At 43.6% G+C, this 25,026-nt stretch overlaps 2 protein-coding genes across 2 annotated transcripts in view; one reads left to right on the forward strand and one right to left on the reverse strand.

The window, feature by feature from the left end:
* Window positions 1-15,529, forward strand: part of PCSK2 (proprotein convertase subtilisin/kexin type 2) — a 303,867-nt gene extending 288,338 nt beyond the window's left edge. The window contains exons 11-12 of the mRNA XM_081033946.1: window positions 575-802; window positions 12,446-15,529. Of these exons, the coding sequence (XP_080890072.1) occupies window positions 575-802; window positions 12,446-12,932 (715 nt within the window). The 3' untranslated portion in view covers window positions 12,933-15,529. The remainder of the gene's footprint in view (window positions 1-574; window positions 803-12,445) is intronic.
* Window positions 15,530-23,670: 8,141 nt separating this feature from the next.
* The window catches only part of BFSP1 (beaded filament structural protein 1), an 88,563-nt gene continuing 87,207 nt past the window's right edge, over window positions 23,671-25,026 (reverse strand). Inside the window, exon 8 of the mRNA XM_081034543.1 lies at window positions 23,671-24,788. Coding sequence (XP_080890669.1) covers window positions 23,824-24,788 — 965 coding nt within the window. The 3' untranslated portion in view covers window positions 23,671-23,823. The remainder of the gene's footprint in view (window positions 24,789-25,026) is intronic.

The raw sequence follows: 25,026 nt of genomic DNA on the forward strand, positions 1-25,026 counted from the left end.
AACTTTTCACCACCAATTCATGGCTGTTGCATCACGACAATGCACCAGCGCACACGGCACTGTCTGTGAGGGAGTTTTTAGCTGGTAAAAAATAACTGTATTGAAACACTCTCCCTACTCACCTGATCTGGCCCCCAATAACTTCTTTCTTTACATGAAGATAAAGGAAATATTGAAAGGAAGATATTTTGATGACATTCAGGACATCAAGGGTAATACGATGACAGCTCTGATGACCATTGCAGATAAAGAGTTCCAAAATTGCTTTGAAGGGTGGACTAGGCACTGGCATTAGTGCATAGCTTCCCAAGGGGAGTACTTCGAAGGTGACCATAGTGATATTCAGCAATGAGTTATGTAGCACTTTTTCTAGGATGAGTAGGCGAACTTAATTGTCTGACCTTTTTATATAACAGTTCTAAATAGTGTGTGGAAACGCTCCCTTGACTTGGGCATTCATGGATGTTCCAAACTCTTACAAGGGACCTTTGTTCTATCTTAGTAATTGTGTCTCTCTCCCTCTCTCTCCTGCTCTCCCCCTTGTTCTCGAACTCTCTCTGCCTCCGGTATCCAGCCTGGGTTTGACCTGGAGAGACATGCAGCATCTGACTGTGCTCACCTCCAAACGGAACCAGCTTCATGATGAGGTTCATCAATGGCGACGGAATGGGGTTGGCCTGGAGTTTAATCACCTCTTTGGCTATGGGGTCCTTGATGCAGGTGCCATGGTAAAAATGGCTAAAGACTGGAAAACCGTGCCCGAGAGATTCCACTGTGTGGGAGGCTCTGTACAGGACACTGAGTAAGTGGGGACATGGTTCTGCTACATGTGGAAATGCCCCAGAGATGATGCCATGCATTGGCAATAATATCAGATTCACTCTCCTTGTCAGGGAGATACGCTGAATATGATTCAGGGACAACCAGCTTCCAGGGAGAGCTATAGCATTGTGCAACGCTGGAGGGTGCCATTTACGTAGACCACAATTGTGTAACTCAGAACCCTTACTTTTAGGTATAAGCCTTGACTGTTTTTGTACCTTATGCCATTATTTTAATTGCAAAAAACAACCGGTGTGACTAACTCCCAGATCAGTAAACACAATATAACCAATATCCCAGAAGGCCCCCACGTCCTCTTCCATCATCATTTCCCCAAGGGTAACCACTATTCTTATTTCTAACTCCATAGATTATTTTGCCTATTTTATACTTAATATAAATGGAATCATACACTATGTTCTCCTTCATATTTAGATTGTTTTGCTCAGAATTACGTTGTGAGATTCGAACGTTTAGTGTGTACTTGTAGTTCATTTATTCTAAATGTTGAATAATGTTCCTTTGTATGACTGTAACACAATTTATTTATTCATTCTACTTGTGTGACAATGGCTTAATTCTGAGGTGGATAGCCATTTGGAAGGATTTGAATGAGAAGTTACCCACACAGAAACCACTGAGCTAGTCACACCTACTTCTTTTCCAACTCACATCACCGCAAAAGGATTAGACAATATTAGCTAGAGTTCACAGGCAGGAATTCCCACCCGTTCTCAAGAATTATTTTCACTTTCCCTTTTCTAAATCCCGAGATATAAACTGTTTTCTGTTCTCCATGGTGAATCGTTTCCACAAAGTGATGGCCGATATTACCAACCACCTAGGTCAAGGAGCCGATTTTCCTGATTTCCCAACCAACTTTTCTTGGGATTTGGGAATGGGAAAGCAAAAAGAAATCCTGAGAACGGGCAGGAATTCCCTCCTGGAAACCCTAGCTCTGTCCTCACCAGGCTGCTGAGAGACTTTAATGAAACAACAAGCATAGAGCTGGCACACAGTAGACACTCAGCAACTAGAATTTTGCCTTTCCCTCTCATCCATGACTTTTGACACTCCTAGTTCACACCTGTGGAAAAAAAGAAAGATAACAATCTCCTAGAATATTGGACATAATTGTCTGATTTGCACATGAACTCAAAATTGTATATCCTTTCAACTGACAGTGCCCTCCCATGGGTCAACATCCTAGAGTTCACTCACTATTCACCTAAAAAGTGGCACCAAGTAAATTGTTGCAGAACTGTGTGTATTTTTCCAGGAACTAGTCTGTAATCTCATCAGCCCTGCGTGGGAAAGTACAGCTTCAGCCCAAGACCTGTAATAACTTAAAAAAACAGAGCTGCACAAGCCCCACATGATATGCTATAATAAAAATATCTGCTCTGCAGCTTTCCTATCAGTTTCCCCGAAGCTGCCATGTACATACATCATTTCTGCTCATCCTTGACCCCTCTGCTTGGCAAGACAGGCTTCACTGTGGCCTCAACAAGTTGATTGATTCAGTAAAGGTCAGAGACACTGTAAGGGAAAGTAAAGGGACTGACTTTTATTGGGATTGGGTACCTACTATGTGTCACGCACTTTACAATCACATAAGCTTCATAACCACCCTGTTGTTGAGGATGTGCCTCACCTCACACAGTCAGGGTGTGACTATTTTGCAGTATTAACAACAAACTGGTCCCATGTTGTGCCTCAGGGAGAAGCACCTACTATGTACCTGGCTTGAGGTCTTTTATATACACTGTTTTGTATATCCTACCATTATTACTTCTCACTAGTGAGAAAGCTGAGATGCAGAAAGCACAAGAAATGGGCTCTAAGTCATACAGGGCAGACCAGGACTTGGCAAGGCCGAGGACCAGGGCAAGGCCCATCTGAATCCAAACTTCAGCCTTTTTTCATTATAAGACATTGACCTTAATGAGCTCCTACTGTGCATTCAGGCCCTCTTATTAGAACAGCCCTGCTTTCAGCTCAGGAGTGTCATTACAGATGAGAAGAGTCTCCGAAAGGTTGTAGGCACACCAAAGGTCACCAGTTACTGACTAGCCTAACTGGGATTTGGACCCAGGCATTCTGATTACAGAACTCCAGCCTGTGAGGGGACTCAATGTGTCTCAATGATTCTCTCTGCTGGAGGAGGTAAGGCTCAACGAAGGGCGTGGGGAGCTTTTTTAATAACTCCTGCCTTCTGGGACTCTGAAACACCCACCTAGCGTGTGGTCCTCCCTCCCCAAATTCCATTAACTGCCATTCTGGAGACCTTGCCACTGCCAGGGTCTACGAACAGAGTGACCGAACATAGACACGACTAGGAACCATCATCCAAAGGGGACATTGAAAGGTAAAGCCCACTTACCGTAACTAACTTTCCCCAACGTAAACATTAAATAGGTATTGACAGCTGAGCTCCCTTGTTAGAGTTCAGAGTAATTTTTGAGTGATTTGGAAGGACCAGGAGACTTTCTGCAGTGCTGGAAATGTTCTCTATCTGAGTGTCTAATTCAGTAGCTGGTGGCTATGCAGTGCTAGAAATGTGACTAGTGTGACTGGGAAACTAAAGTGTCCATTTGATTTAATTTTAATTTTAATTTAAATTGCCACATGTGGCTGGTGGCTCCCATCTTGCACAGCTCAGCTCTAAGGCACATCTGGTAGTTACATGGTAGCAGGAAAGATGCTAAATCGCACAAACAGAACAGAAAGGGTAAATTTAATAACGTCATCTGTGTGAAGGGTGTGCAGAAGTCAAGCCTGCAAGACCTGTTCTCCCCTCAGTGCTCCTCTTGCTGATGTCCACTGCTCACGCCTCACACACAGACAGCAAGACATACCAGAGGCCAGGCATCTGTCCAAGGGCAGCCCTGGGAGAATGCAGGCACAGAGCTGCCACCTACTAAGAACTCCTCTCAGATAGTCACGGAGCTAGTTTTCTCCCATCTCATTTAATCAGAGAAGGCTGGCATCACTAGTCTCATTTTACTGGCAAGAAAACAGAGACTCAGAAAGATAAAGTAAATGGTCCTAGTTCACAGAAAGCACAACTCCACCATCTATCCAGTCTGCAAAGTCCCCGGGGCCTGGAAACTCTCCCTTATTGCAAAGAGGGAGAGGGTGACAGAGGAACTTGCGAAGGAAAGGCTTACAGTATTTGTGCCTTTACAGATGCTCCACCACCAGCAGGTAGGGGCAAACATCCCCTGTGGGCAGTACCACTGGAGCCATATCTAGTCATTTGCACGTTGCTTCCATTCCCAGTTAACAGAAAGGTGGCCTGCTTGCACTGTTTAGAGGAACTGTCAGCTTGGGGGGCCCTGGGCCCCTTAGTCGAGGTACATGTTGATATCAGACCTTATTTTCTGAGGTTGCACTGGACAAGAAGGATGGATCTCTAATGATCTTCAAGCTCTGTGTGATTGTGAGCAAGGGGGAAGGGAAAAGAGAGATGGAGGAAAATATGCTGAGATAAACGACAATTTATCTCCCAGTTTCTGCGTACACTTAACATTCTATGATAATCCACATAAATGCTGAATTTGGAGCCAGAGGCAACACGGGAAATACATTGTCTACATCCATAATTTTACAGTTAAGGAATGTGAGGCCCGTACATGTGAATGTCCCAGCAGCTCACAACTAGCTAGAAATTTTATCCAGTATCCACAGCATTAGTTTTTTACAGATTTTTATTACAAATATAGCCAACATACAATATTAAATTAGTTTCAGGGGTACACCATAGTTAGTCAAGATTTATATACTTAAAGAAGTGTTTACCATGGTAAGTCCAGCAACCAACTGACACCACACCATGCTATCGCAATAGTAGTATTCCCTAAGCTGTATGTTACATCCCCATGGCTTATTTGTTTTATACATGAAAATTTGGATCTCTTATTCCCCTTCACCTTTTCCCCCCTTTTTCAAATTTTCAATTGCAATTGACATTGAATATTATTTTATTTTACTTTCAGCTGTACAGTATAGTGGTTAGACATTTGTATAATTTAAGAAATGACCCCCCGACTAGTCTAGTACCCACCTAGCACTATACATAGCTATTACCATATCATTGACTGTATTCCTGACTATAGATGCTGTACTTGACATCCTCGTGACTGTTTTGTAGCTACCAATTTGTACTTCTTAATTCCTTCACTTTTTTTACCCTGCCCCCAAACCCCTCCCATCTATCACACTCAAAAATCTCATACCCATTTGACATCGTACATAGTTATTACAATATTACTGACTATATTCCTTAGGCTATACCCTATATCCTCATAACTACTTTGTAACAACCAATTTGTACTTTTTAATCCCTTCGGCTTTTTTCACCCACATGCCCAAACCCCCTCCCTTCTGACAACCATCAAAATGTTTTGTGTATCTATGAGTTTGTTTCTGTTTTGTTTGTTTATTTTGTTCTTTAGATTCCATATAATCGAAATCACATTGCATCTGTCTTTCTCTGTCTGACATCTGTCTGACATACTCCACTCAGCACGGTACCTTCTAGGTCCATCCACACTACCACAGATGGCAAGAGCCCGTTCCATCCATGGCCAAGCAATATTCCATTGTATATATGTACAACCTCCTCTTTATCCATTTATCCATCGACGGACACCCATGCTGCCTCCGTATCTTGGCCATTGTAAACAATGTTTCACTGAACATATGAGTACAAATGCACATGTCCCCTCGAAGTAGCTTTTTGGGTTTCTTCAGATAAATACACAGAAGTGGTATTACAGGGTCCTTCTTTGTCTCTCGTAATAGCCTTTGTTTTAAAGGCTTTGTAATAGCCTTTATGTTGTCTGGTATATGTATTGCTACCCTGGCTTTTTTTGTTTTGCTCTTTTTCATTTTCATGAAATATCTTTTTCCATAACTTTCTACCTGTGTGCGTCTTTCAATCTGGAGTGAGTATCTTGTAGGCAGCTTATGTAAGTGTTTTGTTTTCTAATCTCATTCAGCCTTCCTATGTCTTTTGATTGAAGCGATTAATCCATTTACATTGAAAGCAATTGTTGGTAGATATGTAGCTATTGCCATTTTATTATTCATAATTTCGATCCCTTTTTTTCTGTCTTAAAGAAAAAACATTTCTCTAACATTTCATGTAATACTGGTTTGGTGGTGATGAATTCCTTTAGCTTCTTCTTGTCTAGTACCCTTGGTTGTAGGTCCTTGCTTTTCATCACACAGAATATTTTGTGCCAATCCCTTCTGGCCTGCAATGTTTCTGTTGAGAAATCAGCTGAGGAATTATGGGAGCTCCCTTATAAGTTATCAGTTGCTTTTCTGCTACTGTTTTTAGGATTTTCTCTGTCTTTAACATTTGCCATTCTAATTATAATGTGTCTTCGTGTGGGCCTGTTTGGGTTCATCTTGTTTGGGACTTTCTGCACTTCCTGGACTTGTATGTCTATTTCCTTTGCCAGGTTAGGGAAGTTTTCAGTCCTATTTCTTCAAATAGGTTTTTGATTTTTTGCTGTCTCCGTTCTCCTTTTGGTGCCTATGATGCAAATGTTGTTACGCTTGATGTTGTCCCAGAGGTCTCTTAAACTGTCCTCTTTTTTGGGATTCCTTTTCCTTTTTGTTGTTCCAATTGGGTGTTTTCGCTATCTTGTCTTCCAAATCACTGATTTGATCCTCTGCTTTATCTAGTCTGCTGGTGATTCCTACTAGTGCATTCTTCATTTTGGTTATTGTATTCTTCACTTCTAACTGGTTCTTTTATGGTCCTTTTTTATGTTTGCAGTCTCTTTGTTGAAGTTCTCAGTAAGTTCTTTGAGCATCTTTATAACCATTGTCTTTTGAACTCTGTATCTGGTAGGTTGCTTGCCCATTTCATTTACTTATTTTTCTGGAGTTTTTCCCTGTTCTTTCATTTGGGATGAATTTCTTTGTTCCCTCATTTGGCTGCCTCTCTGTGTTTGTGTCTATGTATTAGGTAGATCTGCCCTCCTTCCTAGTCTTGCTGGGTGGCCTTATGTAGTAGGTGCCCTGCAGGGTCCAATGGCACAGTCTCCCTGGTCACATACTCTGGGTGCTCCAGGAGTGTCCCTTCTGTGGGTTGTGTGCCCTCCTATCATAGTTGATCTTTGATTGTTATTGGCACATTAGTGAGTGGGATTGACCTTCAGGCTGATTGGCTGTGGGGTTTGGCCACATCCACAGCTTACGGGCTGCTGTGTGTACGGGCTTACCCCACTTAGTGGGATTCACCCCAGGGAGCTCTGTTGTCTGTTGAGACCGCCCTTTGGGTGTGCCACTTGTGGGCCTAATTGGACAGGTCTCTGCTGTGGACTGAAGCCAACCTCCAAGTATGTTTGCTCTAGGGCCTCTTGGGAAGGTCTCCAGTGCAAGCCCAGGTCACCCACTGCTTGTGACTGGCCAGGGACTACCTTGTAGGAGATACAAATCAATCCATGGTTGGTCACTGCCTACACTAAACCTGGAGGCATGTGACAGAGGCCACTCTGCAAATTGAGGACAGCTGTAACCAGTACCAGGCCTGTGGTAGCTCTGCAAAAAGCCAGGACACCCCAGGGCCTACTGCCAACTGCCAGCTCCCTTAAGGTTTGGCCACTGATAAAGCCTTGGGTGAGGCATGGTCTCAGGGAGTCACTAGAGTGGGAAGAGTTGTGGTCACCAGGTTAATGTAGACTCTGGTTTGGTGCCAGTGCTGAGCCTGGAGCTACTCAGCAAAAGTTTCAGAGCACACCAAAGCCAGTTACTGCCCACCTGGGGCCCACATGCTCTGATAGTTTTCCAAGGAAGAGTGCAATTCAAGTGGAGCTAGCTGCTTTCTGAGAAAGTGCCTCTGGCTTTGGGGAGTTTGGGTGGGGCAGGGCTAGTGGAGCTCATCAGACCAATTCAGATTCAGATTTAGCCATGGGCATGCAGGAGAGCTCAACACAGGAAAGATGGCACCTGCATGCTGGCTGCTTGTCGGGAGAACCCTACACAGGGAAAATGGGGACTGTCCTCCAGCCCTCAGCCTGAAGTTACACACCTAATTCTGCCCACCCCTGTATGTCTCCAATGCCCCCCAAGTCACCATCCCTCTACCAGAGCCCAGGGTGAGTGCCTGCCAGCAAGTGAGTCTATATGTGGGCCCTTTAAGAGGACATCTGGGTTTCCCGCAGCCTTCCATCTCACCCAGATGGTTGGAATCCCCAGTGTTTTACACAGCCAGATGTTGTGGGGGCTCCTTTTCCTGGCACCAGTACTCTGGACTGGGGAGCCTCGCTCCTCCAAGGGGAACCTCCATGGCCAAGATGTCCCTCATGATTCTCAACCACCACACAGAGGTTTAGGGCTGGCCTCTTTCATGTCTCCACCCCTCCTGCCAGTCTTCTTCTTTATATCTTTAGTTATAAAACTTCTGTTCATCTAGACTTCAGATCATTCTCCAGGTTGATTGTTCTATAGTTTAGTTGTAATTTTAATGAGTTCACAGAAGAAAGCAGGCATAGTGTTTATCTACTCTGCCATTTTGGATCTCCAGCAGCATTATTGTTAATGAAAAGAAACCAGAGAGCTATTTCAACACTAACTCATTTGGGTCTCCACAAGGACAGGGACCTATCTGTCTTGTTTAGTGGTGTATCCTCAGAGCCCACAACAGTGCCTGGAACTTAGTAGACACATGATAAATATTTTTGGAATGAATGAATAAATGGCTATTCAACCAGCATCACCTGGGTACAAGAAGATGTATAAATGGTACCAATAGGTCCCCTGGACCAGCCAGGGAAATTTAGAAAGGGATTTTGCATCCTCTCAGTGCTCTCTTCTCCTTCTTCCACTTCACACCTGAGCTTGTTCTCAGATGAAAATGCATTAAGTCTAGGGCAGATGTACTTGGTGAAGAATGCAGAGGCTGGACAGGGAAGTCCAGAGGGCAGTGCTCAGGCTGGCTGTGCCACTGGCAGAGGAAGCCCTTATCACCACAGGCTGTGCTTCTGAGGGGTTGAGATAGAGAGGTCAAAAACCTAGGCAACCTCCATTTTCTGTGGCATGCAGGGCTGCACAGAAACAGCCTCTGAGTGGGGTGAGTGGTGACTGCCAGGGTTTCCTCAGCATTTATATTCCCAGAGAAACAGTCAATTTGAAAAGCAATTTTCTAAAGAGACTTTAGCAGGAGAGTCGGAGAAGGGGACTTGACTAAAATAAAAGGGAAAAATACAACTGCTGTGAGTGTCTGTACTGGACCAGCCGTGTGCAGAGAGCAGAGCATCAACAGCACTACACAGTTGTCCCCACTTTGATGTCAGGACATTGGCCTTATATATCCCCATATCTACGAGGCATCAACCAAGCTTGGCAGAGCATGTGACCTGCAAGACAAGGCTGCTCTCATTGCCTGAGGGAGATTCTGCGGAGAAGCAGACAGCTGAGAGCCATTAGCAGCCAAACCTCAGAGCAGATGTGGAGGATATCTGGCCGAGGCATTGTAATCTAGTAAAATCTCCTTACCCATTGTGTTCCTAAAGCCATCCTAGTCATGATGTCTCCGGCTTGATCCAATCCCTATTTCTCTCCTTTGATCATAAGAGATCGTCTTAGCCCTGGAATAGCTTCTCTCTTGTACAAAGGACTTTGTTGTTTTTCATTTACAGAAACTCCACCGCATGTTGGACTATGGATCTGATTTGCAGCTCCAGTGGCCATTCCACCTCTGATTCTTGGCCAATCAAAGAACTATTTTCAGTTTTCCCTCAGGGGAGCAATGTTACTTTTCTGCCAGAGTTTCCACGTATGACTTGTAAAGGGACTGTCACTGTGTGAACTCCATAAGTGCCCTGGATGCAAAAGGGGACAAAAAATAGTTTTCTTAGAATCCAGCTTGTGTTTGAATCCTTGTGATAATAGTGACTATTGCATTTGACAATGATTAGTGATGCTTTATAATACCTAGAATGGCTATTACTCAGGTTAACAGTCTGTTTGTTAGCTTGTGAATTTCCTTCTTGAATTTTTCAAGACAGCCTGAAAAATAGGAAAGGGGCTCAAACTCAACTCAGGACTCAGAGCCATGGTGGTGAACATCACCATCATCCTTTGTTACCTCCAACTGTTCTTCTCAGAGAGTTCCAGAGCCCCGGAGGCTCCACTCTGGAAGGAAAGCTTCCACTCTGGACCTGCCTCCTTATCTGTGTAGAAACTCAGTGATAGAATGTGGCATGTCACTCACACCTAAGGTGTAATATTCCAGAAGCCTCCAGAAAGGTGGCCAGAAAACCTGCATAACAGGATCCACAGTTTCCCCAACTGCTTTTCCTAGAGCCTATAAGCCATGGCAAAAACAAAATGTGCTTAAAATAGAAGCCTGAAAGATTTTTCTGGGTGATGATGCTGTTTTAATTGCACATACATCATTGACATCAATGCTATCCAATATAGAAGCAACTAGCTACATGCGGCTATTTAATAAAATTAAATAAATTAAAATTAATGACTAAAATTAAATTAAATTAATTAAAAATTCAGTTCCTTACACTAGTCACATTTCAAGTGCTTGATAGCCACATGTGGTTAGTGGCTACTGTATTGAACAGGACAGATAAAACATTTCCATCATTACAGAAAGTTCTGTTGGCCAGCGCTGGTCTAGACATTTGCCAGTATATAATGCATATGAGTGTATGTATATATTTCATCTTCATAACAATTCTAGGTAGAAAGTAATATCTCCATTGTACAGGTAAGGAAAATGAGCTCAGACAGTTCAAATATCTTGCCCACAACTGGACTTTAGCTCACCCTGCATAGCTTTCTGCCTGCTGGAGCCCAAATGATCATTAGTCATTTATCAGCTCACCTGTTATATGTCTGCCATAACAAGTTCTGAGTAAATAGCATCTTCTTTGAGAGATACAGGTAGTGGTTTTCCATACTCTGCCCTCCAAAGCTGGCCTAATGCCTGTTCTCCACCAACCTGGATGATTTCCCCAGAGTAAGGTGCTTAGGACCCCACCTTCCACTACCATCACTAGCGCTCCATAGACAAGAATGTTTCATGCAACAAATGAAAAATAACTATAAATAAACAAACAAACAAATAAAACTTCATGCATTATTCAGCATCAGCGTCCATGCGAATGCACGCAGCAGCACTCAATGAAACTGTTTAAGTATTTCTTTTTAGTTTCTCAGGAGACTATTGCCTTTATCATTGAGCTGCAGGGTTAGCTTCAGCAAGCCCTCCCAGGTCCAGCCATGGCCTTGGTTCCAAAGGCTATGCAGACCCAAGGCTTGGCTTTGAGCTGAATGTGTGACCAGCATCTTTTTGTAGATGTGCCCCACATGATGTGTATTTAAAAATACCCACCATTTTATGCTCCAAAATAAAAGCCACGTCAAGGGAGAATATTAACACAGGCAAAGAGCCAGGAAAGGGGAACTAGCACTATGTGCCAGGCACCATCCTCAGTGTTTTCATACATGGTCTTATTTAACCTCGCAGAACCCACCCACAATGACAGTGAGACTTCAAGTATTTGAACAATTTTCCCAAGCTCTCCTGACTAGTCAGTGTAGGAGCAGAATTCTAACCCAGAGAGTTTTGTTCCCGAAGTCTGGAGTCTTTCCATACAATCCTCAAATGTAGTTCCCTTTATTATGTTTCTGATGCAAGAGCCTTTGAGTATCTCACTTTCAAAGGAGGCCACCTCCAGAAAGGAGATTAGTTATATGGAACGATAGCTAAAATGCTTAGATTGACCCTCCACTGGGCTCCAACTCTATGATCAGAAACTCCCAAATTTTCCTGATCTTTCAAAGAACTGTCCTTCACTAGGATTAATTAACCTAATTTTGGCTTTTTTAAATGACAGTATAGCAATCACCTTAGCAATAACTTTTATTTATCAAGGTACTTAGCACGTTAAAAAAAGAAAAGGGTATTGTGAGCTCCTGTGTCAGTCTTGGTTGCCCCCAAAGTAAACCCTGAAATTGGACTTGAGTGCTGACAATTTTTTGAGAGATGATCCCAGGAAACACAAGTAAGGAAGTAGAGATGTGAGACAAAGAGAAAAATAGCCAACAAAGAGTGCATTGATGAGCAAGTTGCCATGTGGGCAACTAGGTTCAATCCTACTAGAATTTGAGTTGTCCCACTGAGGAACTAGGAAGCTAGGGTATATTTATCCACCACTTTCTGTCAGTCACTAGTAGAGGATTGTCCCTGAGGAGGTAAATCCCTGACACTTTTCAGCTGCCCTGCACACAGGCTGAACAAACTCCCAGGGTGCAGGGAAAAGCTCCAGAAGAGAAGCTTCGAGATGCTGATAACTGAGGCGGGAAGCAGTCAGGGTACACAGCGCCACTGCTGCAGGCAAACTCAGAAATGACTTAGGAGAAGGTGGAGGGGTGGCAATAGCATCTGCCACATTCCCCTTCCACACAGAAAGTTCAGAGAGTATAGGTAACTTGCTCAGGCTCACACAGCTGGTGTAGGAATTAACCCAGGTCTGTCTGATTAACTGCACAGCTCTTGTTCTTTTTGTTATATAGAACTGTCTACAAAAAACCCTCATATAATGTACCCATGCCTTACCATATCTCCTCATCACTTTGCCCACAGGAAAATACCATCTACTGGCAAGTTGGTGCTGACTCTCAAAACTGATGCGTGTGAGGGGAAGGAGAATTTTGTCCGCTACCTCGAGCATGTTCAAGCTGTTATCACAGTCAATGCAACCAGGAGAGGAGACCTGAACATCAACATGACTTCCCCTATGGGCACCAAGTCCATTTTGCTGAGCCGGCGTCCAAGGGATGATGACTCAAAGGTGGGCTTTGACAAGTGGCCTTTCATGACCACCCACACTTGGGGGGAAGATGCCCGAGGAACCTGGACCCTGGAGCTGGGGTTTGTGGGGAGCACACCCCAGAAGGGTGTGCTGAAGGAGTGGACACTGATGCTGCATGGCACACAGAGCGCCCCTTACATTGACCAGGTTGTGAGGGATTACCAGTCCAAGCTGGCCATGTCCAAGAAGGAGGAGCTGGAGGAAGAGCTGGATGAAGCTGTAGAGAGGAGCCTGAAAAGCATCCTGCACAAGAACTAGCGCTGCACCCTGGCCTCCACCATCTCTCTCCCTCCCCCATCTCTGCCTCTCTGTCTTCGTTCCACACTGTCAGGCACCTAGCAATTACTGTCACTCCCACACAAGCAATTCCAACTTCTTGATCTGAAGCTTCGCTCACTGTCAATGATTATTTTCATTACAATGGAAGCAATCTTTTTTATTCTATGCCCCAAATACAGTGTTCCCACCAACATCTATGTTCTATTTGTGACTAAGTTCTTTATTTGTGTCATTCAAATAGGTGATATCCTGCAAACAAAACTGGGACAACTTTCCCCTCGATTTTTTTCATATCAGGGAAGAGAAGAGAATGCATTTTAAAAGCTACACACAGTGACTCCCAAGAACATTTATTCATGGTCTCAACTGAGAACCTGTAACATAAAAAGAAAATCAAAGATTATGGCCAAGGGTGAGCTCTGAATCTCTTAAAGCACAGGAGATGCTGCAAATGCTTTGGGGAAAGATGGTTTGAACTTAGCAAGATTTTTCAGTGACGTAGATGAAGATGGCGTGATTCGAAAGATGCCATCCACAAAAGCCCGATAAGCATTGAAAATCTTACCACCAACACCAACATCATAACTCATCCTACTCAGCCAGCATGACAAATATAAAATCTAAGTAGCTTGGCTGTCCTTTCACCAGCAGATGCTCTGAATTATGGTAAAACCTGCTAGAGAAGCCCCAATTACTCTAGGTTCGTAGAGTTCATCTCAGCTCCGATTTTCTGGAGTTTCTCACATAGTTACGCAAAAGGAAAGAATGAAAGGCAGGTCTGGCAACACATTGTAGTAGTTTATAACCCAGGAACGTTTCTTTTCCTACATCATTTTGGGTCTTCTTAATCTGATGTAAGCAAGAAGGCAAGGTGAGTATTTTTGACAGTTTTCCACACATGAACTTGGGCTTTGATTTCCAAAACATATGATTGGAGGGCAATACCTCACTCCTGCTTGTTGTGATTCCTTTGATGTGTTAGAGAAATGGCCTCTGTTCTCGCAGAAGCGTGTGAAGGGTGAAGGGGGTGTGTCTGAAGATGTGAGCTGCCATCTTCGTATGGACTTCCATCTGTATGGAGCCTGTTCTGCCAAAGTGGGGAATGCCAACTCATGCCCCAGTAACCTGAGCACTGAAGGAAGCAAGAGAGGCCCTCAATAGGGAAAGTACACAGTTACCATCTTGGCAACTAAGCAATTCATGAGGATGTTCAACATGCAACCCAAAGCTAATAACATTCCTTTCCCTTGTCAACCCCAAAAGACACCGCACCATTTCATTACCAAATAGAAATGCTTTCTGACCTGCTGTCACTTTGTTTCCCTACTTAAGGATTGGCTCCTCATTCCCAATTTCAATGCCCACCCATTCCCAAGAAATGATTTGTTTGTTTGACTTGATTCCCAAGCACTGATCAACCACTCCTGGCTACATTTCTCCCTTCCCCTGGGAGAATGTAGCTAAGCTTGGAGTTCCTTCCTTTAAGCCAACAACAGAGCACTAGGTTCCATTCCCCAAAGGTGGCAACTTTAGGAGAGAAGTCTAGAAAATCCATTTTCTTTATTTTTTCCCCATGTTGGAATGAATTTCTGTCTTCTTTAATACATACAGATACATATGACCTTCTCTATATAATGCTTTAAAATGTAATAATATTTATGATTTTTAAAAGGAATTTGTTACTTGTTGCAAAGGTCTTTTTAAAACCATTTTAGATTTAAAGAAAAAATAAATGCAAATCATCAAAAATTCATTTCACATTAACCATCTGAAAATAAACCAAAGGACATGTGTGCATGTGTGTATAAGTGCACACAGAAATATATATACATATGTGGATGATATACATGTGTGTATATATGTGTATATAAATATATATACACTTGTATAAATGTATATATACACATATACCTAAAATGTGTGTATGTGTATTTATTGAAGAAACAGATACCATATTCATCTCTAAAAGACTATTCTGAGAATATCAAGATGATTCTGGCTGAAGAAAAAGGCCAGTGGAAATTCAGGTTAAAATGTTCATTAATTCCCATGGCATTACCACTGTAATTTTGCAGCTCTCTGTATAAACATTAAATGTCTTATATAGCAGCAAAAATATAAAATAGTCCATATTTTCACAACTGTAGTATAATTTATGAAATTAGAGAGTAACTTATCAGCTTCTTAATAGAAATGGCAAGTTTTGATATGAGTATACAGTATATAAAAAAATAGTGCTATATAAAAATATTTGATCTTTATTTCATTTTTTGCACCAGCATTAACACTAAAATATGTCTAGTTAGTGAGGTTTTTATGATATCCCTGATCCTAATGCAAGAGACATTTATAGTTATTTATTTTAAAAGATGAAAATAAGTAAGTAATGATCAATCAGATTAATATTGTTACTCCCTTTGACAAAATTTTATAAGTTTAAAAAGACTTGTTGTAAATTAGGAGGCTCAACAATAAAACATTACCTTCCAGAAATTATGTGGGATGTGATATGTATTATATAAAAATACTTCCATCCATTCTAGGAGCAAATAATAAAAGTTGCCAAAGAGAGATCTAAAAAGCCTGCTGTCATAAATATGCATGAAAGTTTATAATTAGCTAATAAATCACACACAAATTATGACCTATAGCAGCTTTTTCCAAGATCAGGTTACATCCCAGTAGTGGGTCATAAAATAAATTTAGGGAGGCAAGACGAGCATTTTGGAATAGGACAGAATAAAATAGATAATGCATGTTAATGATAAGTATTGTTTCCTGAAACATTTTTTTTCAGAGGTGTGTGTGTGTGTGTGTGTGTGTGTGTGCACGCGCATGTGTATTGCCTAACAATGTAAAATACATTTCTTATTGTGTGTCACGGTCAAAATCTATATTCATCAGGCCAGTTATACTAAGTTATACTGTAGTAACAAATAGTCCCAGAATCTCAGTGGTTTAACAACACGAAGGCTTATTTTTCATTTACACTGAGGGTTCAGGTGATGCCCCAAGGCCACAGACCTCGATGCAGTGACTCAGGGATTCAGGCTACTTCAATCTTCAATCTTATGATTTGTAATCATAACACAAGGTGGCTACAATCCATGCAGGAGAAGAGCAATCCATGCACCCATGGATGACTCTCATCTACTCTTTTATGTTCAGCCTAAAGAGACACACCTCACTTGACCTACAGTGGACTGGCCTGCACTGATCAATCACCCTGCCTAAAGGAGAAGCAACTGGAAAATGTAGGACAACTAGTAGAATGATTGATAAGCATTGGAGTCCCACACGCACAAAGAGCTTGATGTTCCCTTAAAACTCATTCTTAAGTACTGATTGACATGGCAACCTCTTTTCATGGATGGTGCCATGAACGGTGTTATAAGCCAGCTGACCCCACGTGACCACATGCTATTCTAGCAAATCTCAATATTTATAAAATATTAACATATTATATTTATCATAGTCCATTGTAAAAACAATTTGCAATTTTGTCCAATGATGCAATACTTATCATACCCAATTAATAAAATCTTAAAGAGAGCCTATGACTTAGAACAGACATTGAAAGGTGTAAGGTCTAAAGTCTGATCTTGTGACAAACTGAGACACTGCTTTGCAATATTTAAGTTCAAAGATTGATTTCCAAAAGATTAAGTTAAAAAATTGATCATTCTTATCGCGTTATTACTATATGTCATTGTTACTGTCACTTATAAATTAATTAAGAGTGGTTTTTGTGTGATCAATGCCTTCACAGGTTGGAGTGATCACCTGAAAACCACATACTACAAAACCTTTAGGAAACATAGCCAAGCATTTTATGTTTAGAAAGAGAGATGCTGAGTTAGGGGAACTGGTACCCTCACAGCCAGAGTAAGTTCTTGGATGCAAAGGGCCTAATTTGATAGAAATTTCTAAAAATCAAAATGCCAAGATTAGAGACTGTAGTTGTGGAATAGAATAAAGAGTTCCAAAAACTCTGGGTGTTTGAAATAACATCAGCACAGAATATATCCTGAGCCAAAAAGATGAGTTGGTTTTAGCCAGCTGGGTGGGTCTCCGTCTGCAAAGAAGGAATAAGTCAACTGAAAAAAAGTCAACTGGAATAAGTCAACTGTGAAAGAGAGCCGCCACTCAACTCATGGGCACTTAGGAAAATGGAGAGTCAGGAACAAAAGTTGGTAGACAGTATCAGTGTAGGGAAACACCATGGTTGGTGTAAAGGGTACTTCCACTCTCTGAAGAGCTAAAGTCTGTTGAGGACACAGCCCAATGCACTGGGGAAGCTATCCCCAGACAAGTACCTAGAAACACCATCCTCATGCCACTGGTCTAATTCCATGTCCAGCCACAGCCTCCTGATGCTTTATTCAGCCTCCCAAGGACATTAACCCCAGGAAATGGGGTAATTAGCATAAGGGATACCAGCACCAGGATCTCTAGAAAAGATGGTTCCTCTCTTTGCATCACAAATTAATCAACTAGTACCTGAGTTCTTCCACTAGTCTCTTGTACACTTAGTTGCCAAGAGTCGCATCCCTTGAGTTTTAAAAGCTCTGGTTGAATTTGGCTTTGGATTTATAAGAGACAGGGAATCAAAGTCTGACCTTGGAGGCAAATTCTCCAAGCCAAACTGCCAGCTTCATTTTTCTCTTAGCACTTAGATGAGACTCACAGTTTGTGAACCTAGGGACAGATTGAACTGACCAAGAGAAATTTACTCAGCACAAAGAGATGAAGACTCTGTCTTACTAAATTCCTAATGGTCAGTCCTGTGTGGTTTGGAGTGAGGTAAGGATGATGAGCAATCTCAGCCCACAGAGTTTTAGGAGCCAAAATAGCCCAAAGAGTCTGGGAATTCCTCAGATCTAATGTTACCTGTCACAGATTTCCACGATGGAAGCTTCAGTCCAACCCAACCTCACCATCCCAGCATGGGGTGTCCCACCTCATAGCACCCTCAAAGACATCCCATAGCACCCAATAGGACACCTCATGGGCTACTCTGAGCTGGACAGAAAGCAGAAGACGCAACGTGTCCTTTTCTCTTTTGGCCCTATGTTCTGGAGTTACAGACCAACCACAGGTGACAGGTAAGTCACCTGGTAAGCTCCCGGTCATACATGCGGGTAAAGGGGCAAGTGTGATGGTGAGGGGACCAGCACAGTGAGGTTATTGACCAAGGATGTATCTCCAGGTAGAATATACACCTGAACTCAAGAACCCTGTTTCTTTGAATAAAACATAAGTCAATGTGGCTTTTTTGTGGCATTTATTTGCTTTTATCCAAGCATGAGAAATTGGAGTCAAGCATTTGTACTGATTTAATCAAGGTACCGGAATGTTGTCCTTCATCATCAGTGTGCCAAATGCCATATGGGCTTTGAGGTGACTTCATTCACCAGCAACATCCCAACTACAAACCTATATTACAAAGATTTTAGGATAAACTTGATTATAATGGTGGCTTAAAGATTATTTCTTATAAGCTTCAAGTCAAAGAGAGACCTCAGTAGTATTTTCCAAGATGAAAGGGGAAGGAAGAAACAAGTAAAGATGCCAGATTAGAAGTGTCTTCTGTTATGTAAATTGAATTTTATATTAGACCCTGTTGATATATGCCCTACGTCAGAAACCAGCACACGAGACAGCCCAGGAACCCAATCCAGCACACTGCCTGTTTCTGTTTATACAGTTTTATCGGAAACAATCGTGCCTATTTGCTTTTGTCGCTGTTGAGAAGTTATAACAGAGACTGTACAGCCTGTAATCTGGCCCTTTATAGAAAACGTTTGCCAACTGCTGCCCTATCTTCTTGGCCCACTCCCGAGGTCACCTGCAGAGTTTCATGCATGCCAAGGGTGCTGTGTGTCTTTGCCAGAGGTGTTCTCGGGCTGCAGAGATGCACCAGACCTGGTGTGCAACAGACAGAAATGCCAAGGGATCAACACTCCAGGGTCACCCCCGCCTGGGAGAATGGGAGGGGGAATGGGAGCCTGTGCAGAGATCCTGGCTTCCTAGCCTCCTGTTGGGACAATTTGAAGGTGTTCTACCAGGTCTCTTCGGGGGTCACCAGTGGGATGGAGCCCCAGGTTCCCGCAGCAGTGGTGGTGGTTAATGCTGCCTGTGTTGGTGCCTTCCTGTCTCATGCCCCCTCCTTTACCAGTCAGGAGACAGAGATCCTATCAGTAATATTAACAAAGAATTGAATATAAAGCCCCATAAACTGAGTAGTATAAAGAAGTATTACCTACTTAATTAGAAAGGCAAAAGAAAACACACAAGTTAGACAAAGCAATCTAAGATGTGCCCAAGTCAGGGGCTCACTGGGAATGTGCTGGGCTCCTGGGGAGGGGCACCACCTGCCCTCCTCACCCTGCATCCCCAGATGTGGGGTGTGAGCACACGTGACAGGAGCCAGAAGACCCAGACATGTGTGGAGGGGCATCAGCTGGCTGGTGCAGGCATCTGAGGAGATTGCCATGAGGCTGCTTTTGCAAATGTTGAAAAAACTGAAAACTGGATCCAGCTGCTGCTATCAGGATGAAGAAGGGCTGCTGGGAAGATTAAGATAGACAAGAAGGAGCAGATCCCTTCTCCCTCCTTCCGCCTTTCATTCTTCCCCTACCAGGGAGACACTGCCAAAGCAGGAACGAGGTAGCATGTTCCAGCCCCTGCACCAGAAATGTAGGCGTGGAGCTAAGAGATGGGTGCTTATTAAGGGCACCTTGAGTTGCTGTGATCACCGCTGTAATAAACCTCCTGCACCCAAGACCTTGTTTAGGGTCTACTTGGGGGCAATCCAACTTACTTCAAACCTCCTTAAATTCTCTGTTGGGATCTCTGGTTGCAAGCAACAGAAAGCAATGCCAACTAGTGAAAACAAACAAGCAGCATGTCCAAAGCACGTGGAGTAGCTCTCAAAACTGAAGGAAAGCCTGAAGAAACAGCCTAAACTGCCTAGAAAAGGGACAGAGACTGGAACAAGAGAGGGGACAGGGATACGCAGCAGAAACCAGTGGTGATCACAACAGAACTCTCCTACCATGGGGCCAGCTCCAGCACTTTCTGTCTTGGTTCCCCTGGATTCAGATTTCCAATTCCAATGATGGGTCCCATCTGGGATGCTTGCCCAGCCCACAGCCAGAGAAAGGCAGGATATCTTGACAACCTGATCAGGCCTGTACCCAGTGTAGGAGGAGCAGCTCCTCAACACAACCTCAGGGCTGCCATCTGAGGAATGGGGGAGGGGAGGTGGTACTGGGCAGATGCCAGCCAGCTTCCGTAGGGTGGGTCCTCCCAGAAGCTGACTCTCAGACAAGGAGTTGAGGTTGTTTATTTGAAAGGAAGTATCTTCATAAAGGGGAGCAGGAAAGTGAGACAGGGAAGGAAGGAGACCGATTCAAGGCACACTGCTGGGTGGCTTTCTTCATGGGCATCTGGGGCTCAGACCTACAGGGGACTGTGCAGAACATGCCTCAGAGTTACCCCAGCACTCCCCACCTGCCCATTTTGTGGACCAATCACATTCTTAAGACCACAGAGGCCCCTAAGGCAGAGAGTCACGTGTGTTTGGTGTGAGAAGACTGAGTGTGTAGACATGAACCAGAATAGCGAGGGTCAGAGGATCTGGGGGTTCAGCACTCAGGGAGTGTCATACAGGGTCTCGGCTCCCACTCCCCGCACCAGAACGCAGGACATGGTGAGGCCAAACAGGAACACCCACGGAGCCATAGATAGAAGAGTCATACCACTATATTCTCGCTGGCAGCTGGGTTGGAGACACAGGAAGCAGGAGCCACACAATCCGCAATCTGCCGTCCACTTCTCTGCCAAGCAACCAACCCCCCAGTGTAACCACGGCAGCCACACCAGTGGCCAATCGGTTACAGCCAACAGCTATCCATCACCTTAGCCAGCACCCCTCCACCTGAGGCCGAGAGCCCGGAAACCGCTCCCCAGAACTCCAACCCCACAGGGAGGCTGATACAACAGCAGTCACTGGTCACCGACTCAATGCCTGGAGAATGGAGTGGTGGAGAGCTGGGACGCAGCTTCTTTATGGGGGAGGCACCTTTGGGAGAGCTGCAGTGCTGGACTTGAGGCTGAGTGGGAAAGAGGAGGCCAGAGGCCCTCTGGTATAACAGTTAGGACCAGCCACCTGCACCACCAGCATTTTAGGTATCTCAGGGCCTGTCAAAGCTCCGGCAACTCATAACTGATGCTATTGGGAGGCCTGCTCTAAACCCCTATGTTTCCTAAGAAGAAATACTTTTTATAAAATTAAAATGCTTGCTTTCACAGACCTTGGGGAAAGGAAAAGCCAGGAAATTAACCCTTTCTGCAACTCTCCTGGGGAAAACAGAAACAAGCAGTGAAAGTGGAGAGTTGCAGCATCCGAGAAAACGAGCAAGTGGAGCTCTGGGGATGAACAAAAAGCCCAACTAGACGCCAACATGTCTACTGCAGGCAGCCCATTTCACACTGGGAGCCTGTCCTTCAGATTGAAATGAGGCTGCCAGCAAATGGTGCTTATCCAGTCCCTGCCTCGATCCTTGACCTCCCCTCCTTCCATTGTCCCCCTGCAATCCCCTTTATTTCTCTTCCTTGAAGAGGCTAAATCCATTCCTGCCCCCAGGACCTTTGCATTTGCTTTTCCTTCCGCTTGAAATGCTCTCCCATCAGACCCACGCATGACTGTCATTCAACTTACATGTTACCTCATCCACGGGGTCTTACCTGACCACCCAATCCAAAGTAGACCCCTGGTCACTCTTACATGTCGCCCTGTTGGTTTCCATCATAGTATTGTCTCTATCTAATTTTCTCCTATTTGATCATCAGCTTGCTTGTACATTTTATTCCACCAGAATGTCATGTCTGTGAGGGCAGAACCACATCTGATTGCTGTCTGCTCTTCCCCAGGCCTAGAACCATGCCCGGCACAGAACAGGCTCTCAATCCATTTTTAATGATTGAGTGACTATAATACAAAAATGACTTTTCCTCCCAAAAAAATACCCCTGTCTTTTTTAAATATTACTGAACATGTAGTCCAAAAAATAAAAAGACTTCAAGGGGAAAACAAAAAGGTTTGCAGTGGCTGTCATGTTGAATATAATATACACATTGGCCCAAATTCCTAGTATATTCTGGGCTCCAGCTAATGGTTTCCATCATTCTCTCTGAAGCTATCAAATTATAAATATTTCAAAACTTGCAATGGAGTGCTTTCTCCATTCATCTTTTAGCGAGAACAACAAAAGCATATTTCTTTCATGAAGTCAAAACCTCAGATGAAATCAAGACAAGATTTTTTAATGCTCTAAATATAAAGGAAAGGTGGCTCCATTTAGTATTCTTTCTCTTATCCATAACAAAGAACTAAGAGAATGTAATTTATGACTTAGTCAATTTTCTCCAATAACATATAGTTGTGTTGCCCGAAGCTTTTGTTTAGGCAGATGAATAATCCATTTAAGCATATTTACTCAATGCCCTTCATGTGCATCTACAACGGGGAAGGTGTACTTTCTTAATCAGTATATATAAAAAATATTTTTATACTGTTAGCAGAAAAATAGACGCCTAGAGGAAAAATAAAAATTTCTGTAAAGATTCTGGTTTGAAACAATTTCTATTTCCTAAGACGTGACACAGTAAGTACCTGTGTGCACATGTGCATGTGTGTGTGTGTGTGTGTGTGTGTGTGCACCAGGTAGCATGCACAGACGTGTATATTACAGCATTCAAAAGTATGGTAATTATTAATAAATCTGAAAATTCTCCCCTTATCAGCATAACACACTGTCTGGCACATAGTATATGCTCAATAAAGGCTTGTCGGGCTTAATTAACTAACTTCTAAACAAGGAACTATGCAGTGACATTTGATTTTGATTTTTGAAATTTGACCTAGAATTCTGAGTGTGAAAATTTGAAGTAGCTCTGAAAAAAGGACATTTGGTACAATGCTATGGCAAATGGCATTAGTGCCCATTTACATTCCCATGACCCTCACCACTTCCATGTATTTCCATGCCTGATGTCCAAATGCCAGCACCTGTACTACTTCACCTGAGCGCTTTCTCTGCCCCCAAAATTAACACCCTGGGAGCAGCCCTTCACACTGGCTAACAGGAGTTGGTGAATGAACACCCTGCCCCCTCACCCCTCGGGCAGGGTAACCCTGTGGCACGTGTTCAGCCTATCTCAGATAGTCTCTGGTGGCGGGGGAGGGCGGTGGGATTGAGCTCCAGCTGCCCACAGTGCTAGCAGACCTGATCGGACACCCTTTAATGGCTGCCTTGCTGTCTCTTTCTCCCCATCCACTGCCTTACTGGTGCTTCATGAGACACATCCCTAAGAAACTATATTCAAATCCTCAATTCAGGATCAGCGTCTGGGGCCACCCAAACTAATACAGGTACCTTTAATCATTTTACTTCTAACAAAACACTACTCAACATAAGCATGTACTTGTGCTTGAAATGCACTGACCATGAGCCAATGCCATCAACCAGCATTTTCTGTGTGAAATCCAGACATTCTCTGAGTCTCTAACAAGTGTCTCAATGAACCATGATGAAAGGCATGTCTGTTGCCTAAACAAGCACGGTTTGGTGGCCATTTGCAGAATGGCCTGTCCTGAGTGGGGCTGATCTACCTACATTCCCAAGGCCCCTGCTAATTAGACAAACGATATGCAGGCAAAGAAAACTTTTTAATTAAGGTTTCATTGGCAATGCCAGATGGGCCAACTATGATCTAATTCAAACAGGAACTCTCACTCTTTATTATTTGTTCTCCAACAAAGCACGTCCCCTTCAGCGGCCCAGAGACATTTCTCCCAAGGAGCCTACGCATTTTGAGAACCCTTTTCTCCCTGTTTCTTCTTGTTTGTCTTTGTCTTTCCAATCATGGTCTCCACAATTACAGCAGTTTCTTCATACATCTGAATGCTCTCAGTTGAAAACTTCTCAATGGATTCCATCACTTCCACCTTCTCATATGCCAAAGTCCTGGGAGGGTTTCTCTCTTGCAGGCTGCCATTCCTAGCCCTCTGCCCCTCAGATCCACCCTGATTGGTCCCACGCCTTTCAAGTGGGGGTACATACGGTCCATCTGAACCAGGTGTGACCACGACACAGGGCCTCCTGGGCCCTTCATCCTCCTTCTGGCCATTATGCTTCTCCCCAGGACCTGTCAGTTCTTTGGTGTTTATCTCATTCTCCTTGTTTGCAGTATGCTGATTGGGTGGGTGCCCATCTTCTCTCCCCTGTAGACCCCCCTGGCCATTCTCCAGAGGGGGTTGGGGCTGCTCAGGAGAGGGTTCCACAGGGCTGTCATGATGCAGAGAGTCATCCTCAATGGAAACAACCACTCTTCCCCTGGCCGGGATGGACAAGGAACAAAACCCAGGGTCCACATAACTGGCATCCCCCAAGACAAGCACATACCGCCTTTTGCTGTAGAGGTCAGCTGGCAGCTCAGGCTCCTTGGGGCTTCTCACTCTCTCCTTGACCATCTTGCAGAGTTTCTCAAAGGCTTTGCTTATCTGCCCTCCATCTGGTACATCCTCTGGAGCCACTTCTGGGGTAGGGGGACTTGCTTCTTCATCCCTTGATTCAAATTTCAATTTACCTTCCTCTTTAACTACCACCTGCACTGGCTTTGTGACCTCTAGACCTTTCAGTGGTGTGTCTTCCAGATTTTCATCTGCTTTGTCTTTAGCTATAATCTCCTTTTTCCTTGGAACGTCCTTGGGGAGGCCTTTTTGTCTTGTTTTTGCTGTTGTTATATCCTGCACAGCCCTGGAGAGATCTTAAAAAATAAAATAAAATAAAAATAAATTGGCAATATATCAAATATAATTGTTAATGAAAGAGCGAAAAAAATGTATTCATTGAAAACTATGCTACCTGTCTTAGAGACTAATGCCTAGCACTGGGGTGGGTTTGCTATTTATAGGGCAATGGAACAAGGAAAGAGGTCTGAAACTGTATCCAAGGCCCATGTTGAGGTTCCAGCTCTGCCACCAATTGTGCATCTTTGCACAATA

This window comes from Rhinolophus hipposideros (assembly GCF_964194185.1).
Source record: "Rhinolophus hipposideros genome assembly, chromosome: 22".
NCBI classification, from domain to species: domain Eukaryota; kingdom Metazoa; phylum Chordata; class Mammalia; order Chiroptera; family Rhinolophidae; genus Rhinolophus; species Rhinolophus hipposideros.